The 26,307-nt window shown below is 38.8% G+C and overlaps 1 protein-coding gene across 6 annotated transcripts in view; it reads right to left on the reverse strand.

Annotated features, from left to right (window-relative positions):
* USP6NL (USP6 N-terminal like) overlaps nt 1–26,307 on the reverse strand; it is a 119,735-nt gene that overhangs the window by 58,694 nt on the left and 34,734 nt on the right. For 5 of the 6 annotated variants that reach the window (XM_015628420.3, XM_033514306.1, XM_015628421.3 and 2 more), the window contains 2 exons: nt 10,685–10,758; nt 8,524–8,606 (listed from right to left, as the gene is read on the reverse strand). In XM_015628420.3, the coding sequence (XP_015483906.1) occupies nt 8,524–8,606; nt 10,685–10,758 (157 nt within the window). Of the gene's footprint in view, nt 1–8,523; nt 8,607–10,684; nt 10,759–15,330; nt 15,525–26,307 lie in introns of those variants that run through there. The other variant, XM_015628419.3, reaches the window with a different exon arrangement.

Below are 26,307 nucleotides of genomic sequence, written 5' to 3' on the forward strand. Positions count from 1 at the left end.
TAATATGTTTGCTGTGTTTTCAAAACAGGTTTTTTCATACAGAAATGCAATTTAAATATTATTCTAAAAGCAGTCCCCTGTGGAAGCGTGCAAAGATAAAAAAAATAAATAAATTTTTCTTATGCTAACAAGATGGACCTTAAAAATAGCATTTTGAATCTCAGTAACTAGCCCAAGAAAACTACTGCTTCTCTCCTTAAATAATATCCTCAAGGTACATTAGGGCAAAAGAATGTTGAATACAGCTGAAATTTTTGGTTGGGTTTTTTTTTTAAGAGAAGTTCCTCAATATGATTAGCTATAAATATTCTACAGCAAAATCAGTCAAGGCAAGTGTATCACATATTAGAAGGCAAAATCCATGGCAGATAATACAAGATTCTTATGGAGAGAAGAGAATTCAGTGGAGTTCCCATGGTAAATCTTCATGATGCCTCATGAAAAATTCTAGACAGTCAAAATGAGGCATATTTGTATATTTAGGAGAAAGGTAAGAGAAACACAACTTTTCTCTAACAAGAGAGATCTGAACTCTTTTTAAATAAAGATTTGACTTTGACAGCTGAAAGAGGCTGAACTTGGCACACTTCTTCCCATGAGAGGGAAGAGTTTAGCTACTCTCCCGACAAGAGGGTCTGAACCTGTCTCACAAAGCTGAGAAGAGGAAAATGACAGCAAATCCCTGCTGAATGACCAGCATAAATAAAATGCAGTAGACTGACATTTATAATTGAACTATTAAGAATAAATGTTTCATTGCCATTTCATCACATCACTTAACATGTTTGGCAATATTTACTGTGCCTAGAAAATTAAGAATCATGACTCTGTGTCACTGTGAAGATGAACTCTGCAACTCTTCTAGTAGCCTTGGAGGTAGTTCCTTGAACTCTGATGTGCAGGTGTAGTGGCCTTAAACTGAGGCAGAGGACATTAGATCAGATATCAAAAAAAAATTTCACTTTTAGGGTGGTCAGGCATTGGAACAGGTTGCCCAAAGTGGTGGTGGAGTTGCCATCCCTGGAGGTGTTCAAGAGGCTTCTGGATCTGGCACTGGGTGGTGTGGTTATGAGGTTATGGGGTTACAGTGATGGTGCTGGGTTTACTGCTGGTCTTGATGATCTTAACTCTCTTCCAACTGATTCTATGACTCTTCTACTAAAAATTTGAAATTAAAATTATAAAAAAAATCCCTATTTGTTTTTGAATGCTACTTTGAGTATTACCAAATTACATCAACCATGCTTCTTTCTTTCTTTAACTGCTATTATCCAAAATCTCAGCATAATTTCTTTTGCTGCCAAGAATGCTCAGACCTGTCCTTGCAGCTCTTATCTGGAGAGAATTTGCTTGTGTACCCACCCAAATCAGCAGGGAGAACTGTGCAAGAGTTATTGCTCTTGGACAAGTGGTTCAACAGGCACACGGGAGAAAATACTAAGGAATGCACACAGAATGCTCCAGAGCCACAGACTATTTTCCAGCAAGACTACATACAAATTATCAAGCAATAGAATTCAAGAGGAGGTAACTGGTTGCTCATCATATCACTCCCTATCAAGAAGTTCAGGGTAAAATGATAATACTGGAGAAAAAAAAAACAAGTTTCATTTGGAGACATTTAATGGAGTATCTCAATCCTTGACTGAGCTCTTGGTTTGTTTACTCTCCTCACTTGTTTTTGGAGCATGCTGTAGAAATGCATTGGACCTAATAAAAATGCACGATGTTTTTTTAAAGACTGAAGTTTGATGGAGAAGAGCAGGTGGGTCTCATCTCAGCAAATGAAAGAATGAATTCTGCTACTGGAAAAGCACCTCTTCCAATGTGATAATCTCCATCATTAGCAAACTATTCTCAAAGCATGTTCACTGCTTTAACAGGCTCATGGGATAAAGACTAAGAGTATGAGTCACATTCTCAGCTGCTGTGAATTGGTACAATTCAATCAGAATCAGCACACAGCTACTGTAAGAGTAGCATAAGAATCTAACCCAAATTTTTGAGAGAGCCTCATAAATGGGGTGAGGGACAGGCCATATCTGTATTTTCTACTGCTAGTACTTGTATTGTACCACTCTTTAGGGGATAAAAACCCACATGAACAACCCTGCAAAATAAACCTCCAATCTGCCCAATCTCACTATGCTGACCCTGGAATATTTATCACTGTAACTGCATCTGCCACAGTAAATACACATCCACAGCTTCCATTTACTGAGCAGGCAGTAAACAGAAAAACATGTTTAAAGTGAATCACCCAAGCCAGACCACTAATTGTGACAATATAGGTTAATGCTACAAGATAAAAATAATTAATATAAGTTAACACAAACCTTGATAATAACAAAGTCTGAAAAGAACTCATATGGTGCAGGCTGAAGAATTATTTTTTTTTAATGGTGTCATGTCTGCTACAATTTTCACAGCTCACCACCAAAAGTTACCAGAACAATTCTGTTGCTGGCATTCATCAGGGAACAATGGAAAGAAAAAAGTTTTTGGAAAGTTGCAGTAAATAAATTGCAGTTTCTTCTGCAACTTCTATTTCATAACTATTAAGGTATGAATGTTTAAAACACTTTCCACAATATATTAGTCAGAGAATTTAAGTCAGAATCTATATTTCCCAATGAGGAGTAAAATTTGGACTTCAGCTGTATCTGTCCCAAATTCCAAACATCAATATTTATTTTTTTTATTTTTCTTAAAAAAGCAAAACTGTGGTCTTGAACAGTTTTCTTATGAAAGAAAACAGAACACCTCCCTCTCAGCTGGGTGATACACAGAGACAGAAATCTGAAAGAATCATCAAGAATATACACACACGGATACTTTAAAAAGAAAGATAACATAAATCCCAATTTACAGCTAAAAATGAAAAGTGTGATACATTTTATTTTTTTTGGAAAATAATCTTTGCTTAGTCCCCAAATGATGGAAAGACTGAAATCTGTAGTTCCAACAGGTATCAAAAGAATGAACCTGGCTGATATTTATTCTTCATGGAGATGTTGTTCAATGCTTTACAAATTTCAGTACAAAGCCTCTCAGGACCTGGAGTACACTGACCAGAGGTATGTTGGTGTGGTGTCCTAACAGCAGGAAGATGCTGTTCAGATTTGGTCAGATTTTAGATTTCTGTGCCATTCTAGGAATACACCAAGTCCATTTGGCTTATCCTGCTCTGACTTTTGTCCTGGTGTTGAAAGGCTCCAAAGAGGATCAGCTCTTTAAACTGCTGTTGACCTTTACAGTTGCAAAATGCTGCTCTCAGCTTCTACCCTACTTCAGGATCACGTACAAAGTTTGGGCTGTTTTGCAAACTTCAATCAGCCAATGCTCTTGTGACCATTCAACCTTAACATTATGTGGAGCAGGGAGGAAAGGGAGGAAATCAAGTTATTTTGTCCTTCTAGTTAACTGGAAAGTTTCATAAAAAATAAATACAAGGATATCTTAATGAAAACCATGTCTTTAAGTATGTGCTTCAAAAACAGTTAAAGCTTAAATTCTTATTTACTTACAAAAATACTGTCATTTGAATTTCTTGCTTTCTTTTACTGTCTTCAGACCTTTAAGAATTTTTTAACTATAAAAACAACTCTAAAATTTCACTTCTAAATAGAGAAATCAATATAGATATGACACAAACTGTCAATTTAAAGAAATAAAATACCTTTTAAAGCATTCCTAGTTGTAGCAGGGAACTTGTCACTACCCAAGGAGTAAGGTATTTCTTTTAGTAGCTTTTTTAACCATTCCAAAGCAGCACCAAATGAACTAAATAATTCAAGGAGGGGGAAGGGGGAAATCCCAGATCCTGAGGCATTACTGGAATGCCTGCTATGAGCTTCAAGAGGCTCAGAAACTCCTTTAGATTTTCTTTCCCTGAAGTTATTCCCTTATCATTGACTGCTGATAGAAAAAATGCAAATAGAAGTTATCTACAAGGTAAAGAAAATGACTGATGAAAGAACAGTACACACTGAAAATACTGAGGACATTTTATTTAAAATTTAGCCAGGTTCCAAGATAGGACAGAGAAAAACTGCTTTTTTATAGGGTGCAGGGTCAACATTGACAAAACACTGACCAAAAAGATACAACATATCCAACAAGGGGGGGGAAGAAAGGAAAAACTGAGCAAACAAACCCCCAATTTTTATGAAGACCAAACACATTCCACTTTTTTCATTTCCAAAAACAGCTCAAACAGTTTTTGTTATGACTATCTGTAAAGAGATCTTAGACATTTCTCCCATTCCTAGAATACTTGATTGCAGAAGTCATCTATTACAGGCTAAGCACTATCTGAGCCCTATGGGAGTCCCCAGAGATGGGCTGCTGGACTTCCATCAGCTGCAGGCACAGCTGAAAGCATCCATCTCCTGCACTTTCTAGAAAAGAATATCCAATCTAATCAAAGCACTGGCAGACTGTATGTACAGACATTGTTGCTAGACTTCAGAGAAAAACATGTTCGTTTTAAAATTGAATGGCACTTTTCACATCAGCCTGACTGCTCAGCATTCCTGCACCATCATGTGAAATCAGCAGGATTTTTACTGGAAAACAAATTCCATTGAATAAGGACCATGCCTGAGGTTTTTCTGGTAAGTGATATTGCTGCCTTTTTTTTTTCTTTAAATATTTTTAGGTTTATTGCCAACCACAATGCACTTGTATAAAATATACTGGTCTGCTCTGTCGTTTTAAGACAAGCTCCCTGACATGGGATTCTCTGAAAGAAACATTACAAAGGTGATTTTTTTTAACAGGCTATTCCATGTTATAGGAGTATTTAATTTATTTAATTGACTTCTTAAATTAATTCAATATACCGTTCCATGTATATCAGGTGACAATGAGGAAGATCAACAGCACTTGGCAGAAACAAGTCTGTATTAATTAAGAGGAACAATACTAATTGGAGAGACCGAAGAGACATGTGCAAGGGGATGTTGAGAACGTGGCTGGAGATGTACTCCCAGTGGGAGGAACACCATGTCAGGGTGGGGAAAGATAATGTAAGACTCAAGGAGCAGAAGGACAAAATAAGTAAAAATCCAGGAGGAGCAGAAAGAAGCCATTGTGTGCAGGAGCTGCTGCACTGCCTGTAACCTCACCTTGCAAAGGAACTGCAACCCATGACAAAAAGCAAGGGAAGTTTGTCTTGGAGGTGGAGGGGACACAGGTGTCTCTTCTAGGTGCCTGCTAAGAGTGCCATGGTTTGGAGTGCTCCTACCCAGCATCCAAGTCAGCAGTCAAAATGTCATGTTATCTGGACTAAATTATGAAATAAATTTTCCAAGTTGAGTCTGGTTTGCCTGCACCACATGGCTAAAATAGACCACAACCCACCACTTCCTTATAGCCTTGCAACAACAGTAGCTGGTAAAGGCCAAATTTTCTACAATTTAGCTAATAATGGGAGTTTCACTCTTCCTAGTTCCTGTACGCCTCTACTGTACAATTTATGCTTTCAGTAGAGTAGCTCTACAATTTAGTCAGTGCCACTGAACAAACTCCTGCAAGCTGCATTTTGTTTTGTACACTCTGGTGTTAAGTATCTCAAGAGACAGTCCCCTTGGGCTCCCCACAGGTTATTTCACAGCTTAGCTTTGCTGGAAACCTTCTTCCCACATCCAACTTCCCTCTAAAACTTCCCTTTATTCATTTCAAATAAGTCTCATTATTATAATGCTCTGGTACTTCTCACTGAACACACTTTCTTGTTCCCTAAATTCATTAAGTATTAACTGAGCTTGCTTTTTTTTTTTTTGTTTTAAATAGCTATCTTAATAACCTGTCCACACCACTTTCTTTTTAATATCCCAACTAGAACATTCATATGCATTTGCAGAACTGCAAGATAATGTACTGCAGCAAACAGATTAAACTGTGTTCTGAAGGCAGCAGCTACTAAAAATTTAAGACAGTACTGGGTGTAAAGATAGACCTAACTCTTGTACACAATAAATAGTGCATCACTTAGAATTCATTAAAAATGCCAGACAGAACAACTGAGGGTCTTAATAGGTTAAAGTGACATATTTTACTTGAAGGGAAATGTTATATCTGTTTCCAATCATAATCCCATTTCTCCACTGTTAAATAAAAAGGCACCTTCCCTCTGCCTCTCATTCTGGTCTCTGAAGAAAACCTGAGCCCTCTTCTACTGGCATGGCAGAAAGGCAATAGAAGTGTTAAATCTTCTGGTCCCTGAAATTTACAAATTCCCAGTATAATCACACAAAAAAGGACACTGGGACACCAGAAGAATTTCAGATCTAGACCAAAACTACTCTTGACATGTCCCTAGCCTTTATATTCTCCTGTCTTCTACCCAGTGGCAAGTTACACTTGCAGCCTGAGTGCTTCATTCCCTCAAAATTATCTCTTCTGCCCTATCAGCAATCAGATGAACTTTGAATGCCCCTTCACAGAGCCAAGGAAAGCTGTCAACTGAACACAGACAAGTAAAAAAAGAGAAAACTACTGATAGTAATCAAAGCCTATTGTACTTGAGAAAACAAGCCCTAATTTTGTATCCGTTTCCTCACACCCAACACCCTTCGAATACAAAAGACACCTCTCTTAGTATTTTAAGATGTCAATATAAACAAGATTACAAATCCCTGTAGACCTTAACTAGGACACTACGTTTGGTACTGCCCCCAGATGTTGTTTTCAATGTGCATCAGCCTGTTTGCTAGTTTACACTATAAACACCTGAGAAGACAAATTATTATTTATCATCTCAGGGATGACAAACTTCTGAGGCTTTTGGTACATTTCAAACTCTGGTAGAACAGGAGTTTCTTTCTGACACAGCAGGCCCAGCATGACAGCACACATGACCCAGACCACAGTTAAAATCTATAGTGCAATATAAATTGTCATTTCAGGGCAAGACAGTTGATATCTTTATCCTAATTATATTTCTTCTATTAGGACAGATTTCGTTTCTCGGGAAAATAAAAACATCATTTGCAAGACATCGAATTTGTCTTGAACAATCTTAAAGCAGCCTTGAAAGCACTCCCAGGTGAAATCTGCCCTGTAACAAGACATGGATAAGCTACAAATAGGTACAGTTAGTGAAGAGATTATCTGCACACACTGTTAACCTGTGCAGTTTTTATGTAATTTAAATCTTTCAGCTTTCATCCCTTGAAGCTAACTATATAGAGAACTAATTCTGCAGTGGTGAGTAAAAGATGTTCCTGAGCAAGATGTCTGGAGTAATGACTGAACAGCAGTAGCAGGTAGAGAGCACTTAACAATCTTCACATAAAAAATCCAAGTATCACAATACAAGTAACAGGAAAAGTTCAGGAGTTCACAAGGATACCAAAGTCAGAGGTGAATCCTGAAGTGGCTTCCATTACTTCTGCCCAAATAATAATATTACTCTGACATCCATTGTCCATTAGGAATGTTACAACTGCAGGCATGTGGTGCTGCAGCTGGGCTTTACCAACACAAGCACCTCTTTGTGTAAAACAGATCTCTTTGAATGTCACACATCAAATTAACCCACCCCAATGAAGCACAAGCAGTCTGCCTGTAAAGGTGACTTAACTGACAGACTGTAAAAACAGTAACACTGCAAAAAAGGAAGGAAGAGAAGGAAAAAAAGTCCTCCAAAAAACAGAACATACACATCCCCCTTCCCAATACTATGAATTACATAGGTATTACTAAGTTTTCCACCTATCACTGATTTTTCTGGATTTCAACTGCATTTCACATATTCAAACAAAAATGCCAAGTACCAAGAAACTCAGAGTCTCCTAATATTATCAAAAGTAGCAAGTCAGCTTGTGTTCAGTTTCTTCAAGCTGGATATTTACATCTGCCAACCACAAAAACCCTAATACAATTTAAGACTCTAATCTTCTATTTTTCAAAAAGGAACAGATTATGTTACAAAGGAGGCACCTACAGGGGAACTGCACCTGGATTCTGGCATTTTCTCATAAAGTTGATTCAACATAAGGTCCTAAATCAGAGAGATTTCAGTAAGGTTAGAAAATATATTAAGTCAAAAGATACTAATCTTCCATGGACTGAGATACACTGTTGCTCATTAGAACCATTGACTTACCTTAATGCATTGGGATTTTTTTAAAATTAAACCTTTTAACAAAGTTTTTATAAATACTTCCAAGAACTTCAAGTTTGTCTACATCCAACTAAGTTATGCACAACCAAAATTTATCTGCAATTCAGCTTGAAATATGTTTTTTGCAGACTATCAATTTTCATTCCCCAATAAAATATTTTACAAGATTTCACACACTATGCAAGATCAAATTACAGAAATAGAAACCCGGATAGAAACTGAATTGAAAAGCACAGTGAAAGATTAGCCAGCAGTAACACTTACACAGCAGTTTCCAAAATATCTATTAAAGGCATAATAATACTTTCACCAAATAGGTAATACAATAAAGAGCCTGAATATTAATAGTATCAAACTTTTAATCTTATTTTCTTTACAAGCTTGCTACTTACTGTAGAAACCCAAATCTATCTGTGACTTTGTACAGACGGTAGTCAGCATCTTCCCACGGTTCAATCTGAGCCCCCTCACGTCCCTATGGGGAAAGGAAAAAAATAAAAAGCCAAATTATACTTTATGACACAATAAATAAAGACATGTAAGAGCATTCAACCACTGAAAGCATAACCTTTGGAATGCTTTGGGACATAGTGGCAGGAAGTTAGAGGAAGGGGAGGAGAACCATCAGTCCTTAACTAACCAGCCAAGAAAAAGGAGAGCAGAATACCTGTCCCAGACCTTACAAACAGTATTTTCATCACAAGAAGTCTCTTTTGGTCACTGCTATACACAAAATACATTTCAACCAGAGTCACAGTAATCCCAGTAAGCCTGTTGTTAAACTCCACAATAATCTATCATGGTCCCCAGATTGCCCTCTACTCGTTTCATTTCCCAAGTCCATCTTTCCTGAACAATCACCTGCAAGAGCACATTCTGCAGACAGTCCTGAGTTAACATCCATGCTGGCCTGCAGCAGCTGTCAAACAATTCAGCACCAAGTTTTCCCTCAGTTATGCATTCATTCATGTCCCATTCTTCCTCTCCAACTGCCAGTCTTGCAAAAGGCTTGCAGAAGTTTAACTACACTTCTGCTCTATCAACTCCTGGTATGGGCTGTGCACAGGTTACTGGCTATGAAATCAGGCCACCGCTCAGAACACAAAGTCTATTGGGTTTGTGTGGCCTGATTTTAGCAGCAGGGAGCTCCAGGGGTAATCTCTCTGAGAAGCTGCTGTAAGCCTCCTCCACATCCAACAGAGACAAAGACAGCTCCAATACGGACCTGCCACTGGCCATGGCCAGTGGCCACACTGGAGCAGGACTTGTGACCCCACGGGGGACCCATGCTGAAGCACCTGTGCCTGAATGACTGACCCTGATGGAAAGACCAAGGCTGGAGCAGCTCAGGAAGAACTGCAGCTCATGGGAAGGACCCACACTGAAGAAGTTTTATGGATAACTTCAGCCTGTGAGAGGGACACCATACTGGAAAAATGGAAGAGTTTAAGGAGTCAAAACCCCAAGCAGGAAGGAGTCACAGAAACAACATGGGATGAACTGACAACATCCCCCGTTCCCCATCCTCCTGCACTGCTCAACTGGAAGAGGCAGAGAAAACTGGGAGCAAAGTTAAGACCAGGAAGAAGGTAGGGCTGGGGAGAAAATGGTTTAGATCCAGTCTTTATTTTCTTATTGTCGTACTCTGATTTGATTGGTAATAAATTAAACTGATTTCCTCAACTCAGGTCTGTTCTGCCCACGACAGTCACTAGTGAAGGATCTCTCCCTTGCCTTTATCCCAACTCATGAGCCTTTTGTGTATTTTCTCTCCCCTGCCCAGCTGAGGAGGGTAGTGACTGAGCAGCTTTCAGGAGCACCCGGTGTCAAGCCTGCCACACACAAGCAGGTTTTTCCTTATTCCAAGGTGAGCCACTCATTTACTGCACCCTGTGCAAACCACCAGTAAGTCTGGCTTATAAAACATCTCATGAACTCTGCCAACAAGGCTATTGTTCTGTACTCAAACAACTCTTATAAAGTCCCTAAGTGTTACAAAAATACCTGACTACCATGTAAGAATTCTAGGCATACTCTGTGACAAGCTTTTCCTTACAAGGGGTCCAAGAACAAACATGGTATGTACCAGGGCATTTCTTTAGTTCCCCACAACAATATCAGAAACAATGGAGCTCACTTGTCTTGTACTTTTTCTATGATTTTAGCATTTGTACTACCATAACCAAAGATTAAATAAAAAGTAAAATGAGAGTCCTTCTGACCTCAGATACACTGAGCATCCTCAAACACCCCACTTTCATTACTTCTAAGACAATACACTTGGAAGTAATTTCATTACTTCTAAGACTCCTGAAATAGTCCCAAAGTAACTTGTTATGCACCTGAAAAATGAGTTGAGTGAGTCATGATCCAGAATATCCCCCATGGAGGGAGTGTTTAATTCACCCAGAGGACAATGTATCATTAAACATCAGATTAGTACTCAGAGTATTTTAAACAACAGCTAGCTGGAATCATGATTCAGTTTTTAAACAGACACATTACTAAGATTCATTATAAAATGTCTTTTAAATTGCTAAAAAGTTCACTTACTCTGTCATATTTGGCAACTATCTCCGCTCGTTCCTGGGCAAGTTTGATAGCAGCATCCTGCTCAGCATCTGCACCTGTAGAGGAATTAAAATAACACTGTTCAGATTTTCTCCCTTGTGAAAAAAGAACTGCAGTCAAATACTTGGAAAATCAACTTCAGGGAGACTACTTCAATGAAGAAATGCCAAAGCTATTGTGTCAAAGCAAAATATGATCTTGGTATATGTCTTGAATACTGCTCAAAGCTAAGTATTACATATATATATATATATATATATATATATATATATATATATGCAGTATTAATACTGCACAGAATCTTAATTGCCAAGTTTAGAATATGTCTGATTTTCCACCAACGTAGATGTTAAATACAACAAAAAAATAATTCTGCACAACCCACTAACTGAAAGACTGAAGGCCAGTAAAGGCAACTCCACAAACATTCACTACTGGCTTAAAACAAAATTGTCAAGTATTTACAGGATTTGTAGAGATATTGGAATACTGAAGAAATATTGCATGGCTTCTTAGAAATTGCCTAAAATTTCCAAATTTCTCAGAAAACAGGGAAGGATGTTGTTAGAGTGTCAGAACTGCAACTTGGGCACGCCAGAGGTGGAGCAAGGGTAAGGATATGACAACAGGAAGGTTGACAGGCAAGAAAAAAACAAACAATGTGTGAGTAAGCACTGGACATTGGACACTGCAGATGTAGCATTTGCTGCATGAGTGGAGCTCAAGTTTTGCTCAGTCCTGTTCCCTGAGCAGAAACCACCTCTAGGACGTGGACAGGAACAGAGAGCACCAAGAAAGGAAAATTTGCTGTTTTGAATATCCAACAACAGAACACAGTTCAATATCCAAAGTATAATTATATCAGAGCAATGAGGTAAATCAGCTTTAATGAATAAGTCTGTGAAAGATTTAAGAGTTGAATTATTTTGATTATTGAAAAGCAATAAACTTCAAATAAAGCATGGCTTGAGAAAGGCTTAAAATATTTTTCAGTCTAACACTGTTATAAAAATAACTCCAAGCATGTGGGGTTTTTTTCACTATCTCGTTCATGGCAACATAATGAACTTCAGGAATTGCACATACCAATCTGGGCCAAAATAGAAAAACTGATCAGATATTTAACGTTTCCTATCATACGACATTAGCACAATTGTTTGTTCAAACCAGTGTTTCTTTAATATAGGTTACCTACACATTTCTCAACATTTAGACAAGAAATTGCGCCAAGGTGGCCTTCTAAGCCATCTGTTAGAGATTTAACATGGTCTCTGCTTGTTTTCATTCCACCTTTCTCCAGGGGAACACCAAGAGAACCTCAGTATGGCCCATCACCAACATGAGCATTCAGATAACAGCACTGCCTGTTCCAAGCTTCCCCTAAGGGAAAGTCTGGCTGCTTCTTCAAAGCTTTCATTTATGCCCCCCCAGAAATCACACGTGGTTACCCTCACCTGCCCCCCTTTGTCACCATCATTTGCCAATCATATTACTCCTGTTTATTAAGAATACACATAGCTCTGCCATTTTTTCCAATGTGGAGCAAAACCAGCACACATGTATTTACACAGCTGAGAGAGAAAAAAACCCACAAATAATTCAATCTGCTGTATTTCTAAGTTTCACATCACTAAGCTACAACACCGACAAATCTTTTCCTCCCTGTAAGATAAAGGGGTAAAGTAGAATCATTTCATATTGCTCAGACTTTGGTGTGTCCAAGCAGGGCACTGCTCCTCCTGTGCTTTTAAGTGCTGGATCCACCTTTATTCCTAAGCCAAAAGAGGACTCCAGACACAAAGCAGCTGGGTCTCAGGTTTGTTTTTCTCTGACACAGCTTTACAGCCATTACAGGGCTCTTACCCTGGCTGCCCATGTGAACTCTGAGCCAGCCACAGCTCCCACAGCCCTTCAGAGCCTCTCCTCAGCCTTGTCACACCCAAGGGCACAGACATGACTTCACAGCACTGCCAGGGCATTCCAGCACTGCCTACTCCCCCAGCACAACTGCAACCATCTGTTCCTAATCTTTACTATATATACACACTATTATAGTGTGTCTGCTGAACTGACAATGTCCACTAAAGCTACCAAAGCAACACTGACAAAGAGCAGTGGGTGAACCCTGGTTTTACCTTCCAAGTGAGAAGATGAAGGAATTGTAACCAAAATTAAATTGTGTTTCCCTCTGTAAGACAGATCATTGCTTACTGCAAGTCTTTATAGAAGATCAATTATAGGCTTTTAAAAAGCAAACTTTTAATTTCCTTAGAAACCTGTCATTCCTTCAGCAACTTCAATACTGACTGATCCTAATTTCCACTTCTCCAACAGACAGCTGAGGGGAAAAGCTCCCTTGTTTAAAGTATACCTGCTGCTGAGTTTCAGAAGAAATGGGTAAAAAGTCCTATCACTAATTTCCAAGTAGAAAAGATTAGATTTAATTTGAGAAAGAGTGTGGCTGAATATAAGCAGACAATATTGTAATACACAGCAGTCAGTACATTCACACAGTAGGTAGTTGATACATTTTAAAACAGAACTAAAAATGGTTTCTATTTTTATTTTAAAATATGCTCAAAAGGACACGCTTAGATCTTCAAAAACACAGATAGAATCGCAGTGTAAGCTGAAAAAAATTTAAGCCTTTGATTAAAAGAATGCCAAACTATTTGCACCAGAAAGCAAGTTCCTGATTTATGCTGAAAATGTGGCCATGGCTTACCATCCCTTCCTCTGCATAAGCAATGTGTAAATCCAAGTTTGGCATGTTCTGTGTCTCATGACAATTCAATTACATTTAGTGTGTAAATTATCATATTCATTGCCTTTAAAGTAATCCTCTTTGCTTTCTGCCAGAATCATCTTAACCTTCCAGCTGCACTGAGATAGTTCAATGTTTCATTAATCCATCAATACTGAAAACCCAAAAAACAGCCTGAGATGGGGGCAAGAGGTTTTATTTTGGGAGATAAGCATTAAGTATGATTTTTCTTGTAAAAGAAAATATTTAAATATTTCCAACTTAGAAATTACACACTGATTCCTGATAAAGTAAAACCTAAATATGGGAACAAGAAAAATTCTTGGGCAGAAAGATATATTACTACGAAATTGAAGACAAATCAATGGTATTCTAAAGTCTTATCAGTTTTATTCAGTGTTATCTCAGTGGAAGCAGGTAAAGATGACACGAGTATGATTAAATTTACTAATTAAAAGTTAAAAGGTCATTGAGTCCAACCATTAACCCATCACTGCCAAGCCCACCACTAAACCATGCCCTCAAGTACCAAGCACTTTTAAATACCTCAAGGGATGATGACTCCACCACTTCCCTAGGCAGCCAGTGCTTGACAACCCTTTTGGGAATAAAATTTTTCCTAATATCCAATCTAAACCATCCTAATGCAACATGAAGTTGTTTCATCTCATTCTGTCATTTGTTACCTGTGAGAAGAGCATTAAGTTTCCCCCTTGAGCCTCCTTTTCTTCAGGATAAACATTCCCCAGCTCCCTCAGTCAGTCTTCATAGAACCTGTGCTGTCACAGCTCCATTCCCCTCTGGACATGCTCCAGCACCTCAATGACCTTCTTGTCACAAGGGAGCCAAAACTGATCCCAGGGTTGGAGGTGTGGCCTCATCAGTGTTGAGTACAGGGTGACAATCACAGCCCTGGTCCTGCTGGCCACACCATTGCTGGTACAGGCCAGGATGCAGTTGGCCTTCCTGGTCACCTGGGCACACACTGGCTCAGGCTCACCCACTGTGGACCAGCACCCTCAGAACTGATGCCTTGCTCCATAGGGCTGGGGCTCAATACACTAAGAGTGTATTGAGTAACCTTACCCCAAATTCTAAAAAGCTATTTCTTCTGTTCTTGTTCTTTAACCCATCATCATTGTCTCTCCAACTGCAGAGCCCTCTGAATACCCCAAAAGAATTGAAAATGTTAATTTGTTTTCCATTACTTTACTAGAATTCTTGCCGGCTTGCACATGACACATCCCTTTGCTGCTCGAAGAGCTGCACTGGCACGAATTCCTGTCTGCAGGCACTACCACCAGCTGCTACGCATCTACACATTCAAAGCACATATCAGAGCAATAAACAAAGTCTCTGGTTATAGCAGAAAGTCCCTTAAATACTCAAGCTGTTTATTTTCCTTCCAGTGCATTCCCATAAACAATGAAATAAAAGCCATGACGTACACTTAATAGTATTTTGTTGTGGGTACACAATGTTCAAAAGGAAGAATCTTGGTAAATACCTGCACATCAATACTAAATCTGCTCTGAACAAAAGGGATTAACATCATTTATTAAATTTTCTCTTCATGAAGAGTGAACTTCTAACACAGAGAAGAACTTTTAACATCAAATGAACTAGTTAGTTAGAAAAACAATCCTTTTGTTTGCATAGCAACACTTTCTCAGAAATACGTATTTCAAGAAGTTAACTGAGCTACATTTCTTCCACCATTAAACATAATTATATCCCTTAAATATTACCAAGTATTACCAAGTATTTAAAACTCAGTTATCACTAATTTGAAATGAAAGCGAAGTAAAACAGCACAATATAAACAATTAAAGACCAGTACATCAATTTTTACACAACACTTTACCAGTCTTTAGACTGTCATTTTCTTCCCAGTCCTTGCAGAGTTCTGTTTTAGTCTTCATGAAGTAAATCTGTTTGCTTCTAGACCATATTCTAAATCAAAAATGTTTATCAAAAATGACTGGAGGAAAAGTTCTACTCCTCCACTTGCTGCATTTGTTCCACACAACTGAGCCACTTGACACGTGCTCCTTTTTCCAGACACAGCCCCTCCACAGCTCCAGGAGCTGCAGAGGCTGGAACAAAGATGCCATTTGTTAATGCCAAGTGTCACGAAGGCACCACGCTGGTGTTCTCCAGCCCAGCCCACAGGCCTGCATTCCAGCTCATAATAAACAAAAGGATTTGAACAAACAGCCTCAGAGGCCAGGGCTCCTATAACACATTACTGTTACACTCTCAGTAAGAATTCTTACTGGTTCTAAGTGCTGCAGGAAAAGCATCTTACTGAAAGGACTTACTGGAAACGGGGCTTGAAGTACCATCTTTCTGGCTTATTACCTAAGAAACTACGAAATTAAGTAACTCTAAAAATACAGTTTCTGTAACTGGCATTCCCTAATTGCAGGATGCAGACTTTACATATTTTCTGATCAAAACTCCTTTATTATGCAAAATATCTTGGTTAGATAAAGCAAGATAAGCAAGAAAGACCTATAATGTCAGGAATTGGCAACAACATTTTTGTTTATAAAAGTACAAAAAATTCAGGAGTAAAATCTGAAAACCAGATCTCCATACCAAATATCCCAGGACAAACACACAAAACCATTCTCCTGCACAGACTTCAGCCCTCACACATGCTCTCCCACACAGCCATTCTGCAGCTGTGATGCCTGCAGCCAGGAACCAGCCAATTCCATATCCTAACCTAAGCAAGTGAGGGCACACACAGTACCAGACATTCTGTGAAGCCAGCTGAAAGATGATCAGTGGCACTGGCACAGGTTATCCAGGGAGGCTGTGGAATCTCTCTCCATCCTTGGAGATGTTCTAAGTTGTCTGGACGTGGGTTGTCAGCCCTGCCTGAGCACAGAGTTGGACCAGATGACTTCCAGATGTCTCTTCCAGCCTCAACCCTTTTGTGTTTTTCTTGCACTCAGAGAAGTGTTAAAATTCCAGGAACAGGAGATCTGATCAAGTGTGTTGGACTATTATTTTTTCCCCAGAGACTGAAAAAAGAACAGTTCCTCCAATTGTTTTAACCTTCCTCCCTATATCGTCTGGCAAAGCACGGAGCCTGGAAATGAGCAGCAACTCCTTTGTCTTTACCACTGATTAGTGCCCATGGATCCCACCCAAGCCCAGGTGTCAATAGTTTAGTCTCTGGAATCAGTATGAGTTTAGACTAAGCCAGTGTCATGTCCACTACCAGGCACATTTCCTTCAAAAGCAGCATTTTCATACTGTTGACACAACAGCAAGCCTCCTACTACACAGAAATCATCTTCCACTTTGCTCATAACAGAACTACTGAACTGGTTTTGTAAAACCAGCTACTTTCTTTATCTGTGAGCATATTGGTAGCAAGGATGAAAAGAACTCAGGTGCAGTGAACACAAGCACTTGTTCCAGGTTAACTCTTTCACCTCTTCACCACATGAAAACAATTTGCTTTTTAACATTGCTGCTGCTCTTCCACCACACACTAATCACAGGCAGCAATAAACCATATTATTCACACACACATATATATATTATAGATATACTAGAGATATCTACACTGATTTTTCTCTAATGTCTCTCAAGTTTAGCATTTCTGGTTTTGTAGGGTTTTTTCAAATAGACTCATACACAGAAAATATAAGACTTTGGTTTAACAAAAAGTTCTCTCTATTCCAAAGAAAAGAAAAAAGCTAGAAGATACAGTAAAACTATTTGTAAAATCAATATACTGCATTATGCTCTGCACTAAAAAAAAGGCCCACTGCAACAGCAAAACACATGCACCCTCCCCCTCTTAATAATCAGCATTCAGAGTAGATCCTATTGTAGTTTTACAGCATGAGAAGTAATGAGTGAAAAATATGAAAGTAAAGATTCCACTTCCCTGAAGAAACATGACTGAACTCTCATCTTAATGAAAAATCAAGTTTCACTACGGTAGAACTCTTGCAGTTTTGCAACATCCCCTACGAGGCATTGCACATTCACCAATGGAAAATGGTCACTTTGGAAATTAGTAGAATTAGCTGCTACTAAACATCCTCTCAAATCAGTTTTAAAGTGATCCCCAAAGGACTCAAAGCAAGAGCAGGGAAATCAAGGCAGCCCTGCTAAGCAACATTGCACAGAGGAAACCTGTGTCAAAACATAAAATGATAATTTAGCAGTTAATGTATTGCATAGAATTTAAATAGAATACTCTATCTTGCTTTTAAGCAACAATGGACTAAAGGGCTTACAGAAACTCCACCAATATTAATCAGTTACTGCAATATGTCTATCATTTTATTTTTAATAACATAGCCTTACTAACACTTCTAGTTCATGGAGCAATGAAAGCACAAAACTCAGAATAAAACAGAAATCAAACAGAAAAAGAACATACTCTAATAAAATACAACTTGGCCATTTAATTAGTCCTAATTTGCAATTTCTTTTTCTGTGTGTTTCATGTAAATAATTACGCCTTAAAACTAGATCACTCCCTCAGCAATGCCTACACCTAGGCAGCTGAAAGCTGCAATTGGAATGCTCATGTCATTGCATCACCACTGAGCCTTATGAAAGTTTCCACAAGGGTTACAAAGTGGAGTGACAAGATCTGACAGGGTTCTACTGTAATTCCATTTTACAAAGTATTGTGTGTAGTCATGAGCCAGAAGATGATTAATTTGCTGAGGGTTAACATAATCAGTTGCAAAGCCAGAAGAAACCATAATTGCCAATTTTCAACAATTACACTGAAAAGAGTAAGCCCAATTCTGAACAATACTCTTTTCTTGAAAGAAAAAGAGGACAAAGCGAACACACAACCCACCCTCCTGCCCAGACTTCTGTCAACAGAACCTGAAACATTTATGGCAGCTCTTAATAGACTTAAATGTAAAAGCTCAGGCTGGGTATAATTTGTGTCTTGCCAGTATGTAAAGACTGGTCTGACTTGTGCCACAACTAGCTAATGTCTTATGTCCAAGCTTAAGTCATCCTTTGTTCTTCTCTTCCCAAGGGTGTAGCTGGTATCTGGCCTTTTCATTACCATTTTTCTCTTTCCCCAGCGCTATGAAAGAGCAGCACTGTGGCCACAAAGAAGTGGTCTCTCACCTACATGTTTATCTTTCAGGAGATACAAACACTGCTGAGCTCAGCCATGCCAGCCCTCCAAGCAGCTGTTCCAGAGGTGATGGGAGCACATCTGCACCCCGCTATTCCAGGGGACACCCTTGTGTGTGGAACACCTTATAGCCCAGCAGCCATAGAATAACAGAGACCCAGCCTTCATGGAGAAACACAGGAGGCTTTCTACTGCATGCAAATCATTTTATGGTCCTCCCCCAAAAGATTACATTTCTTAGAACCCCTACTGTGGCTAGAACTGATCCCACTGTAACATATAATCTGTTTCACCTACAGCTCATGAGTATTTACACTCCCACACTCCATCTGAAATCCATGACCTTTCCCAGCACTAGCCCTAGCCTTTACAATTATGTCTTAATAAAATATGCTGCAAATCATCTGCTGCATTATGTGGTAAGATCAGACACTTGACCTCAGCCATAGTATTGAAAGATGAAAAGCAGAAATATTTCAGGAATTTTACTCTCAATCTTATATAAGTCAAAGCATCCTTTTACACCAGTGGCTTTTCAGGTAATGGTTATGATTTTATAAGCAAATTTAGCTGAAAATGCCTTTTTTTTTTTTAGATGCCTTGTACTTTAAAAGTATATTACACCTGCAGTTCCCAGAGGCTTTTGAGAACTAAAATATCCCTCCTGTACACTGACGCTGCTCATACCTCTTTTAACCATGACAGGCTACTAAATGCACAAGCAAAACCATCTTTGAGCAAGACTGAACATAGCAGTCCTCTGAAATAAATTCTTTTTAGCTTTCCCAATGCCATGTATCAGGATGACATAATCATTTTTTCCCAGCAACATAAATCAAAAGAACATTAAAAAATTCTCTGAAATGTTTTCATTATTTCCAACGTAATTCCAGATATCCTGTTTTGAACATCATAATTAGTGGTAGAATATGAATGTTTTCACAGCACTAAGATTTGAAGTATCAATTTAAAGAGTAAAATTGTTCTAATATTTTCAATTCTGATACAAAGTTGAACATTTCATAACAAGAGCTATGCTTCCCATGTTAACAGACTTTAAAAGTAGTCAGTTGCCACACTGCACTAATTACGTTAAGTCTCCTGATCAATCATTTTTCTCTCTGCATTAGTCAAAATAAATGAAGCAAACAATAATTATATTTTAAAATTCAGCATTAATGATGTGAAGTCTATTCCCAGTTTAAAACATCACCAAGACAACACTCCTAATACTCATACAGACTCTGGATGACTTTTTTTTTAAAAGAGGTTGGTTCTTAACTTTTGAGGAAGCCAGTTTATTTCTTCTATAGGGCTAGAGAAGGTACAACATGTCTCTAGTTACAAAATTCCGTTTATATTTGATATAATCATTTTATACTGGCTAAAATAAAGAGATTTGTTCTTTTACACACACAAGCTTTTAATACACTGACATACAGTCCAGCTCATCATTTAATTACACAACCAATTTAACTCATTACAACAAGAAGAAAAGGAAGGTTTGTTTTTGTAACAGATGCTATTCTGACACTTCACAAGACTAAAGAGCTCCAAGGCAGCTCAGGAAAACACCAGCTCTGACTGATGGTGGCAGGAGTAGAACTTGACCAGCACCATGGGGATGCAGCAGCTCCCCCAACCTGCCCAGAGCCCACAGCCTCCAGGCTGGCACCGAGCTGAACAGGCACTGCCCAAACCTCGCTGGCCCCACCTGAGACAGAAAAGGAAGTGTTCACAAACAAGCAACAGATGAGCAGCTCCTGAAACCACCAGCTTTTACTCCCCAGCTGCACACGTGCTACCAGCCTTGGACTTTTCTGCCTTCTCCTGGAAGAGACAATGTGAAGCACACAGGGATGAGTCCCTGGCCAAAAGCATGAGAAAACCTGGCTGCAGCCTCTGTTGACACCTGAACTTGAGCCTCCCAGATGCCAAGCTGCTGCTCTCTGCCTGTGTGGGCACAGCCTCTGCACGGGGAGACCTCGGCATTCATTTTCAAGCTTTAAATTCAGTTTCAGCCCAATACACAACAGGAAAATAAAATCTTAAATACTGTGAAAGTTGTGGCAGGGTGAAAAACTATTTCTCACTTTATTCCAGCAACAACATGTTACACTAGTTACTACAGGCTGCTAGACAGACTGTTGTGGTCCATAGCACAGTGTGGATCTCAGGCATCCCTCCATCTACCACTGGGGTACACCGAAGGAACCATCAAAAACCACAGTAAACAGTGAGAGGAGCTGCAAGGCGCTTCTCTGCTCAACTTTAATTATCATCTTAACACATTTAAAGTATTTCACAAAAGAAACCCAAACTGAGTTACACACTACAACACAGTTCACTGTAGCTGAACAGCTTTCTTCAAAAAAGAAGAAGCTCTGTCTCTGAGCTATTCATCTTCAAGCTGATAAACTTTTTAACTGCAGTAATAAAACCTTAAGTACAAACAGGATCCTCTAAGGGAATCCTCCAAGAAGTCTGAATGGCACTAAGAAGCTCATATGATGCTAAACCTTCTCTTAGTGGCTCTGTGGTAAGTTTGAGTAAGTCCACAGAAAGATATCAAGGCAAATTTAGATACCTGCCTTTTTGTATCAGTCATGTCTACAAAACAAGGAGCTGAATAACTGGCTACTTAAAATATCTGACATTCATTTAATTAAAAACTAAAATGACATTTAAGGGAGGGGAAAAATGCTGAAATCCCCTCTGAACATTTAAAATCATTTTAAGCGTCAGGCAGCAGTAGATCCAGCTTTTTTATGTTTATAAAGCAGTTATTGGAAAGGCTGAAGGAGTAAGAGACAACCCTATGAAAGGTAAACAAGTTTGTCAAACTGCAGCAGAAACAGGGGAAGTTTCTTCATCTTTGCTATGAGAAGAGGAAGTTAGTGGTAGACAAGAAGGTTCTGTTGTTTTCAGTTTCACTGACTGAGGACTGGTAAACAAAACAAAGTAAACAGCCATGGCATTTCCCATGTGAAACAGGAATTAGGGCCTCCAAGGGTGCCTTGTGTGCCTGGTCCCAGCCCCAAGCTGAGGGAAAACCCAGCAGAGTAGCTGCAATAAATCCCAGTGCCATACCCACCAAATCACAATCATGTTGCATTCATACTGCTAATTAGAAATATCAGTATGAATTTGTTTGTCTCCATCTAGTTTGCACAAGTCAAAACCTTTGTGAATATAAAACAACTTCAGTTTGGATAAAACAACCCAAAGGCGGGGAGAAAGGGGTAAAGAAAAAAGATCACAAGCTTTCTGGTCATGTATCTACAGAACACTGAACCAGTAAGAAAATCCTTCTGCCTACATTATATCCATCACCTTCGTTTTTTGTTTTTTTTTGCTAGTGGAAGCACCAAATTAGATTTTAGATGTAATCCTTCCCTAAAACTTAGGAGAGTGTGCCAAAACAGGTCTTGGTCTTTTTCCCCAAACTTTTACTCCAATTAAGTACAGACAACACTGAGATGTCACCACCACTGAGAGACAGCCACAAAGCTGCAGTAGAAAAAGACCACAAAACAAAAATAAAAAGGCATTTATTTGCATCTTTGATTTTAAACGACGGTGCAGGATCAGAACAGAATTTTCCAAAGAGGTTATGGATCTCCTTCAAGCAAGAAATCACAGCAGAAAGCATCATTTGGCTCATTCTTTGGATACTCTGAAAACATTTTAAAAATATCCAGTGTTGACTTAAGATGACAATTATTAATTTATACTGCTGTTGCACGGGAACAATAATAATCAGTGCATTAACAGACATAGCAGTAACACTTTTTTTGATTGGCTTAGAAGAAGATAAGCACTGAGCTACTTCAGTAATACAAACTCGCCATCAAGTTTTGAATGCTACTTGTCTCAAAATCAGTAGTTTCATTTCAGTACCAATGCAAAATTAAGAACTACCAACACATGCTGTGAAAACCTTAACAAGTTCCTACTGCAAAACATGTTAGTTCTTGTCTAAGCCTTATACAAAGGCACCAAGAAAAATATCTATTTGTTTATGCTTAAGTCAATAATACTGAACCTACTAATGATGATCTGCTTTAAAACCACTACACTCTGTTAAAGAAAAAACCCTAATTTAAAAAACCACCCATAACCCAGAAAAATCTGACTATTTGTCACAGATTCTCATATCTCAGCAGAAAATCACCTGAAATTAAAAAAGAAATCAGTTTTAAACTCAGTAAACCGAGAAAACCTACTTCATCTAATAGAAACAGTGATGCAGTACTCTGGAAATCCCTATTCCACGTTACAAGCATTAGCTCTAAGACAATACACAAATAAAGCCTTTTATGGATTCCAGTCCAGCCCATTTAACCTATTTCATTCCCAACAGATCCCTCTCAATCTCTGTGAATTTCATATCCCCCACAGAATCAAAATCCACAGGAAGAGTCACGACTTGGTTGAGCCTGTGGAGCTGCACCTGACAAACAGGATCCTGTTCCCTAGGAAAAGCAGACCCTCTGTAGAAGCCTCCCCTAGGGCAGACATGAGCTGTTCTCTCCACCAGAGAGAAGGAGGAACAGCACCAGCTGGGATTTAAACACACATCCACCCACTGGCTGCTGTGCCTGTAGACATGCAATTAAGATATTCAGCACTTTGGGGAGGGTTCAAGTTCTCATTTATACAACTCAGACGGACCAGGAGCAACAGGGCTGACTGGTTACCCAGGCGTGAACCAAACAACCCAACCTTCACAAGACAACAGCTTTGAGTTCTAAAACCAGCTGCAGAGAGAAAACTTAGAGGTCAAAGCTCTACATGAACCTATACAGCCTTTAAAGTCTTTTTTTGACTTGGAGAGGTAGACACAGTGACCAGGCAGGAAACCTTTCTATGGGGGGCAACACTCATTCTGAAATCCATTGACCTCACATGAAAATTCAGCAAACTCATCAGTGAAATTTTCATCAGTGAAGTTAAACCCAAAATTACTTGCAGGGGAAAAACATATTTTGGTTACGAATTGTGGTTCCCTCTTACCACTGAATACATTTCTTCAGCAAGTGTTGAAATGACAACTTTGTATTTCTGATGTTACTACAAAGCCAAAGCCTCTTCCTGAAGCAAGGAACTGTAATGCAGTAAACCAAAACCATCTCTGCAAACGTACTCCTGAAAGGTCTTGCAATGGGTTGGGAAATGAAGAGGATGAACATAATGCATGTTCCTTCAAATTACAACATTTTGGAAGGATAAGGAGCTGTCACTTCAAGGGTTTCAAACTGGATGAAAATCCAACAGCCTCTCATCAACGCTTCTCTCTTGAGCAGACGTACAGTTGTCATCTGCTGTCACATAAATCTGAAAGTGAATGAAAACTACCAAATATTTATCCCATTTTAGAGTTTTCTGAAACTGTTACATTTAACAACAAGCTCCTTGTTATGACAGCAAGTTCTTGAAAGAATTTACAAACAACTCAGTCTCCCTTCAGGCTGGGGAAAGAGAAGAAATATAATTTTCAACTTAAATTTGTTTTGCTATAATCAACACTAAAGACAACAGCTTTTAGGGTGCATTAGTCATCAATATAAACCTTACTCTACTTAAATAGTGAGCAGAATTTCTACACTTTCTCCTTCTCTAGCTCACTTTATTCCCTGGCAGAGAAAAACCCGTGGGTATAACTATTAAACATTATAAAATTACTCACATACTCGCCACCACCTACTGTTTTGGAAGAGCACACAAAACCTAAGCATTGACAACAGGAACCAGTGGCTCACATTACTGTGATAACATGTGCTATAAATGTAAAAAAACAAAAACCTCAGAGAGTACTTTGTTCTGAGGTTCAAGAGGCTGCTTAATCCCAGAGTAACAGTCAAGCTACCTCAGACACATTGATGACAGGTTTCTCTGAAAAATGAGTCAGCTGCACGCCCTGGGGAAGTTCTGTCAATTAAAACAGTATCACAAACAGCCATTATTCTTCAGGTGCTACTGAGCCCAGGCAATGTTTCACTGAATCACCAGCTCCAACAAAGACTTAAGTCACTTTTTCTCAGATAAACAGACAGGATTTTAAGCAAAGGCACAAGACAAATACATGGATTTGAAACTCAGCTAATCTGGCTTTACTAAGTAAAAAAATCTTTGGTGGGAATGCAATGAGAAGCTCTCGTCCTGCTTGAGAGATCCAAATCTATTCTGATGCTGTGGATGCAGGTGAAGGCTGCAGAGCTCAAAGCTCCAGGGCTGATGGAAGTACAGCCCAAGCACTGCTGCTCAACTTGGACACTGCAACCTTTACCCTGACACACAGCCCACAGCGAGGCAGTGACCTGTGTCACTGTTTTCTGGTAATGTAACACCTTCTGAGACTTGAGAAGCAGAGTGGTGAGAATTCAGAAGTCACACCTAATGACTGTACAAATGCAAACAATAACAAAAGGATACAGAAAGGAGAAGGGGAGGAGGTATGATGCTTTAGCTAAGGAATGACATTTTAAGAGGATGATGTACCAAATTGCTTGACTATAATTAGCTGTCAAGTTAAAGCATGCAGAGGTCATCATCAGTAAGGGGTATGGGATTACAACATTCCATCAAATCTGAGTACCAATTTTCCCACCACCTTGCACCTGTCTTCCTCCTCCACAACTGTCTATTACATCAGCACTATTTGGTATCCCTCTGCTTACACAAGCAATGCTGAAATGAAAGAAAAAAAAATTAAAAATCAAAAGCCTAAAGAAAAACTCATGGAGACAAAATATGGATGCAAAACAACTGCACATTCTTAGTAAGATAAAGAAATAGGAAAACAACTGGAGAAGAATAGGCTACAGTACAAATTCTTGTGACGGGTCTATGAACTGTAAATAACTTTTTAAAGCACAATTTTCTCCAACACACAACTGAGACTTACCAGCACAGAAAGAATACAAATAAGGTATAAATTAGCTTCTTTTAAAAATTTTATAGTCACCTTTTAGGCAGCTACAAGTTTTAAGGATATAAGGCTATGACACAGGGATATATATATGACACTGCCATATTTATAAGACTGCAATGATGTGAGTGCCAGATACAGCTGCTTTGTGGCCACCTCAGGGCAAGTAAGGAAAATTTCTTATTCTTACACCCCAGAGGTAACTATTCCTCAGTGAAACTGGTATGTCATTACTAACCCAATATCAGACATCATTCTAACTAACCCTGATACATCATTCAGCCATCAGTATTTTAAGTTCACGCTTCTTAGCTCATATAAATAAAATACCAAATATTTACAGCCTTTCACATGGGACTATAGGATTTGGCCCAAATTTTAACTGAAGGACTTTTCACATTTGGCTCAGAATGAAAAAGAATGGTTGGGAAATAAGATATTTTGTAATATCTGTATTAAAATTAATTCCCACATAAGTTGGCATTTTTTTAGTTTTTAATTGGAAACAAAGGTTTTCCCACTAATCAGAAAACTATGAACTGATGAAAGCTGCATGACAGATAAAAGGCAGATAAAAATAGGTTTGAGAGGAAAAATAAGAAATACTGCAGAAAAGTTGCTTTAAATTAAAAAGTAATCAGAAATTTCCAAGGCAGCTTAGTCAAATAAACAAAGCCCAGACCAAACTATGAAATAGCAATTCAACAGCAGCAGGAATGATTCAGATATGTCACATAAATGTTGTGTCCCCTTGCCCCCTGCAACCACCTCAC

Source organism: Parus major, chromosome 1A (genome assembly GCF_001522545.3).
Source record: "Parus major isolate Abel chromosome 1A, Parus_major1.1, whole genome shotgun sequence".
Lineage (NCBI taxonomy): Eukaryota > Metazoa > Chordata > Aves > Passeriformes > Paridae > Parus > Parus major.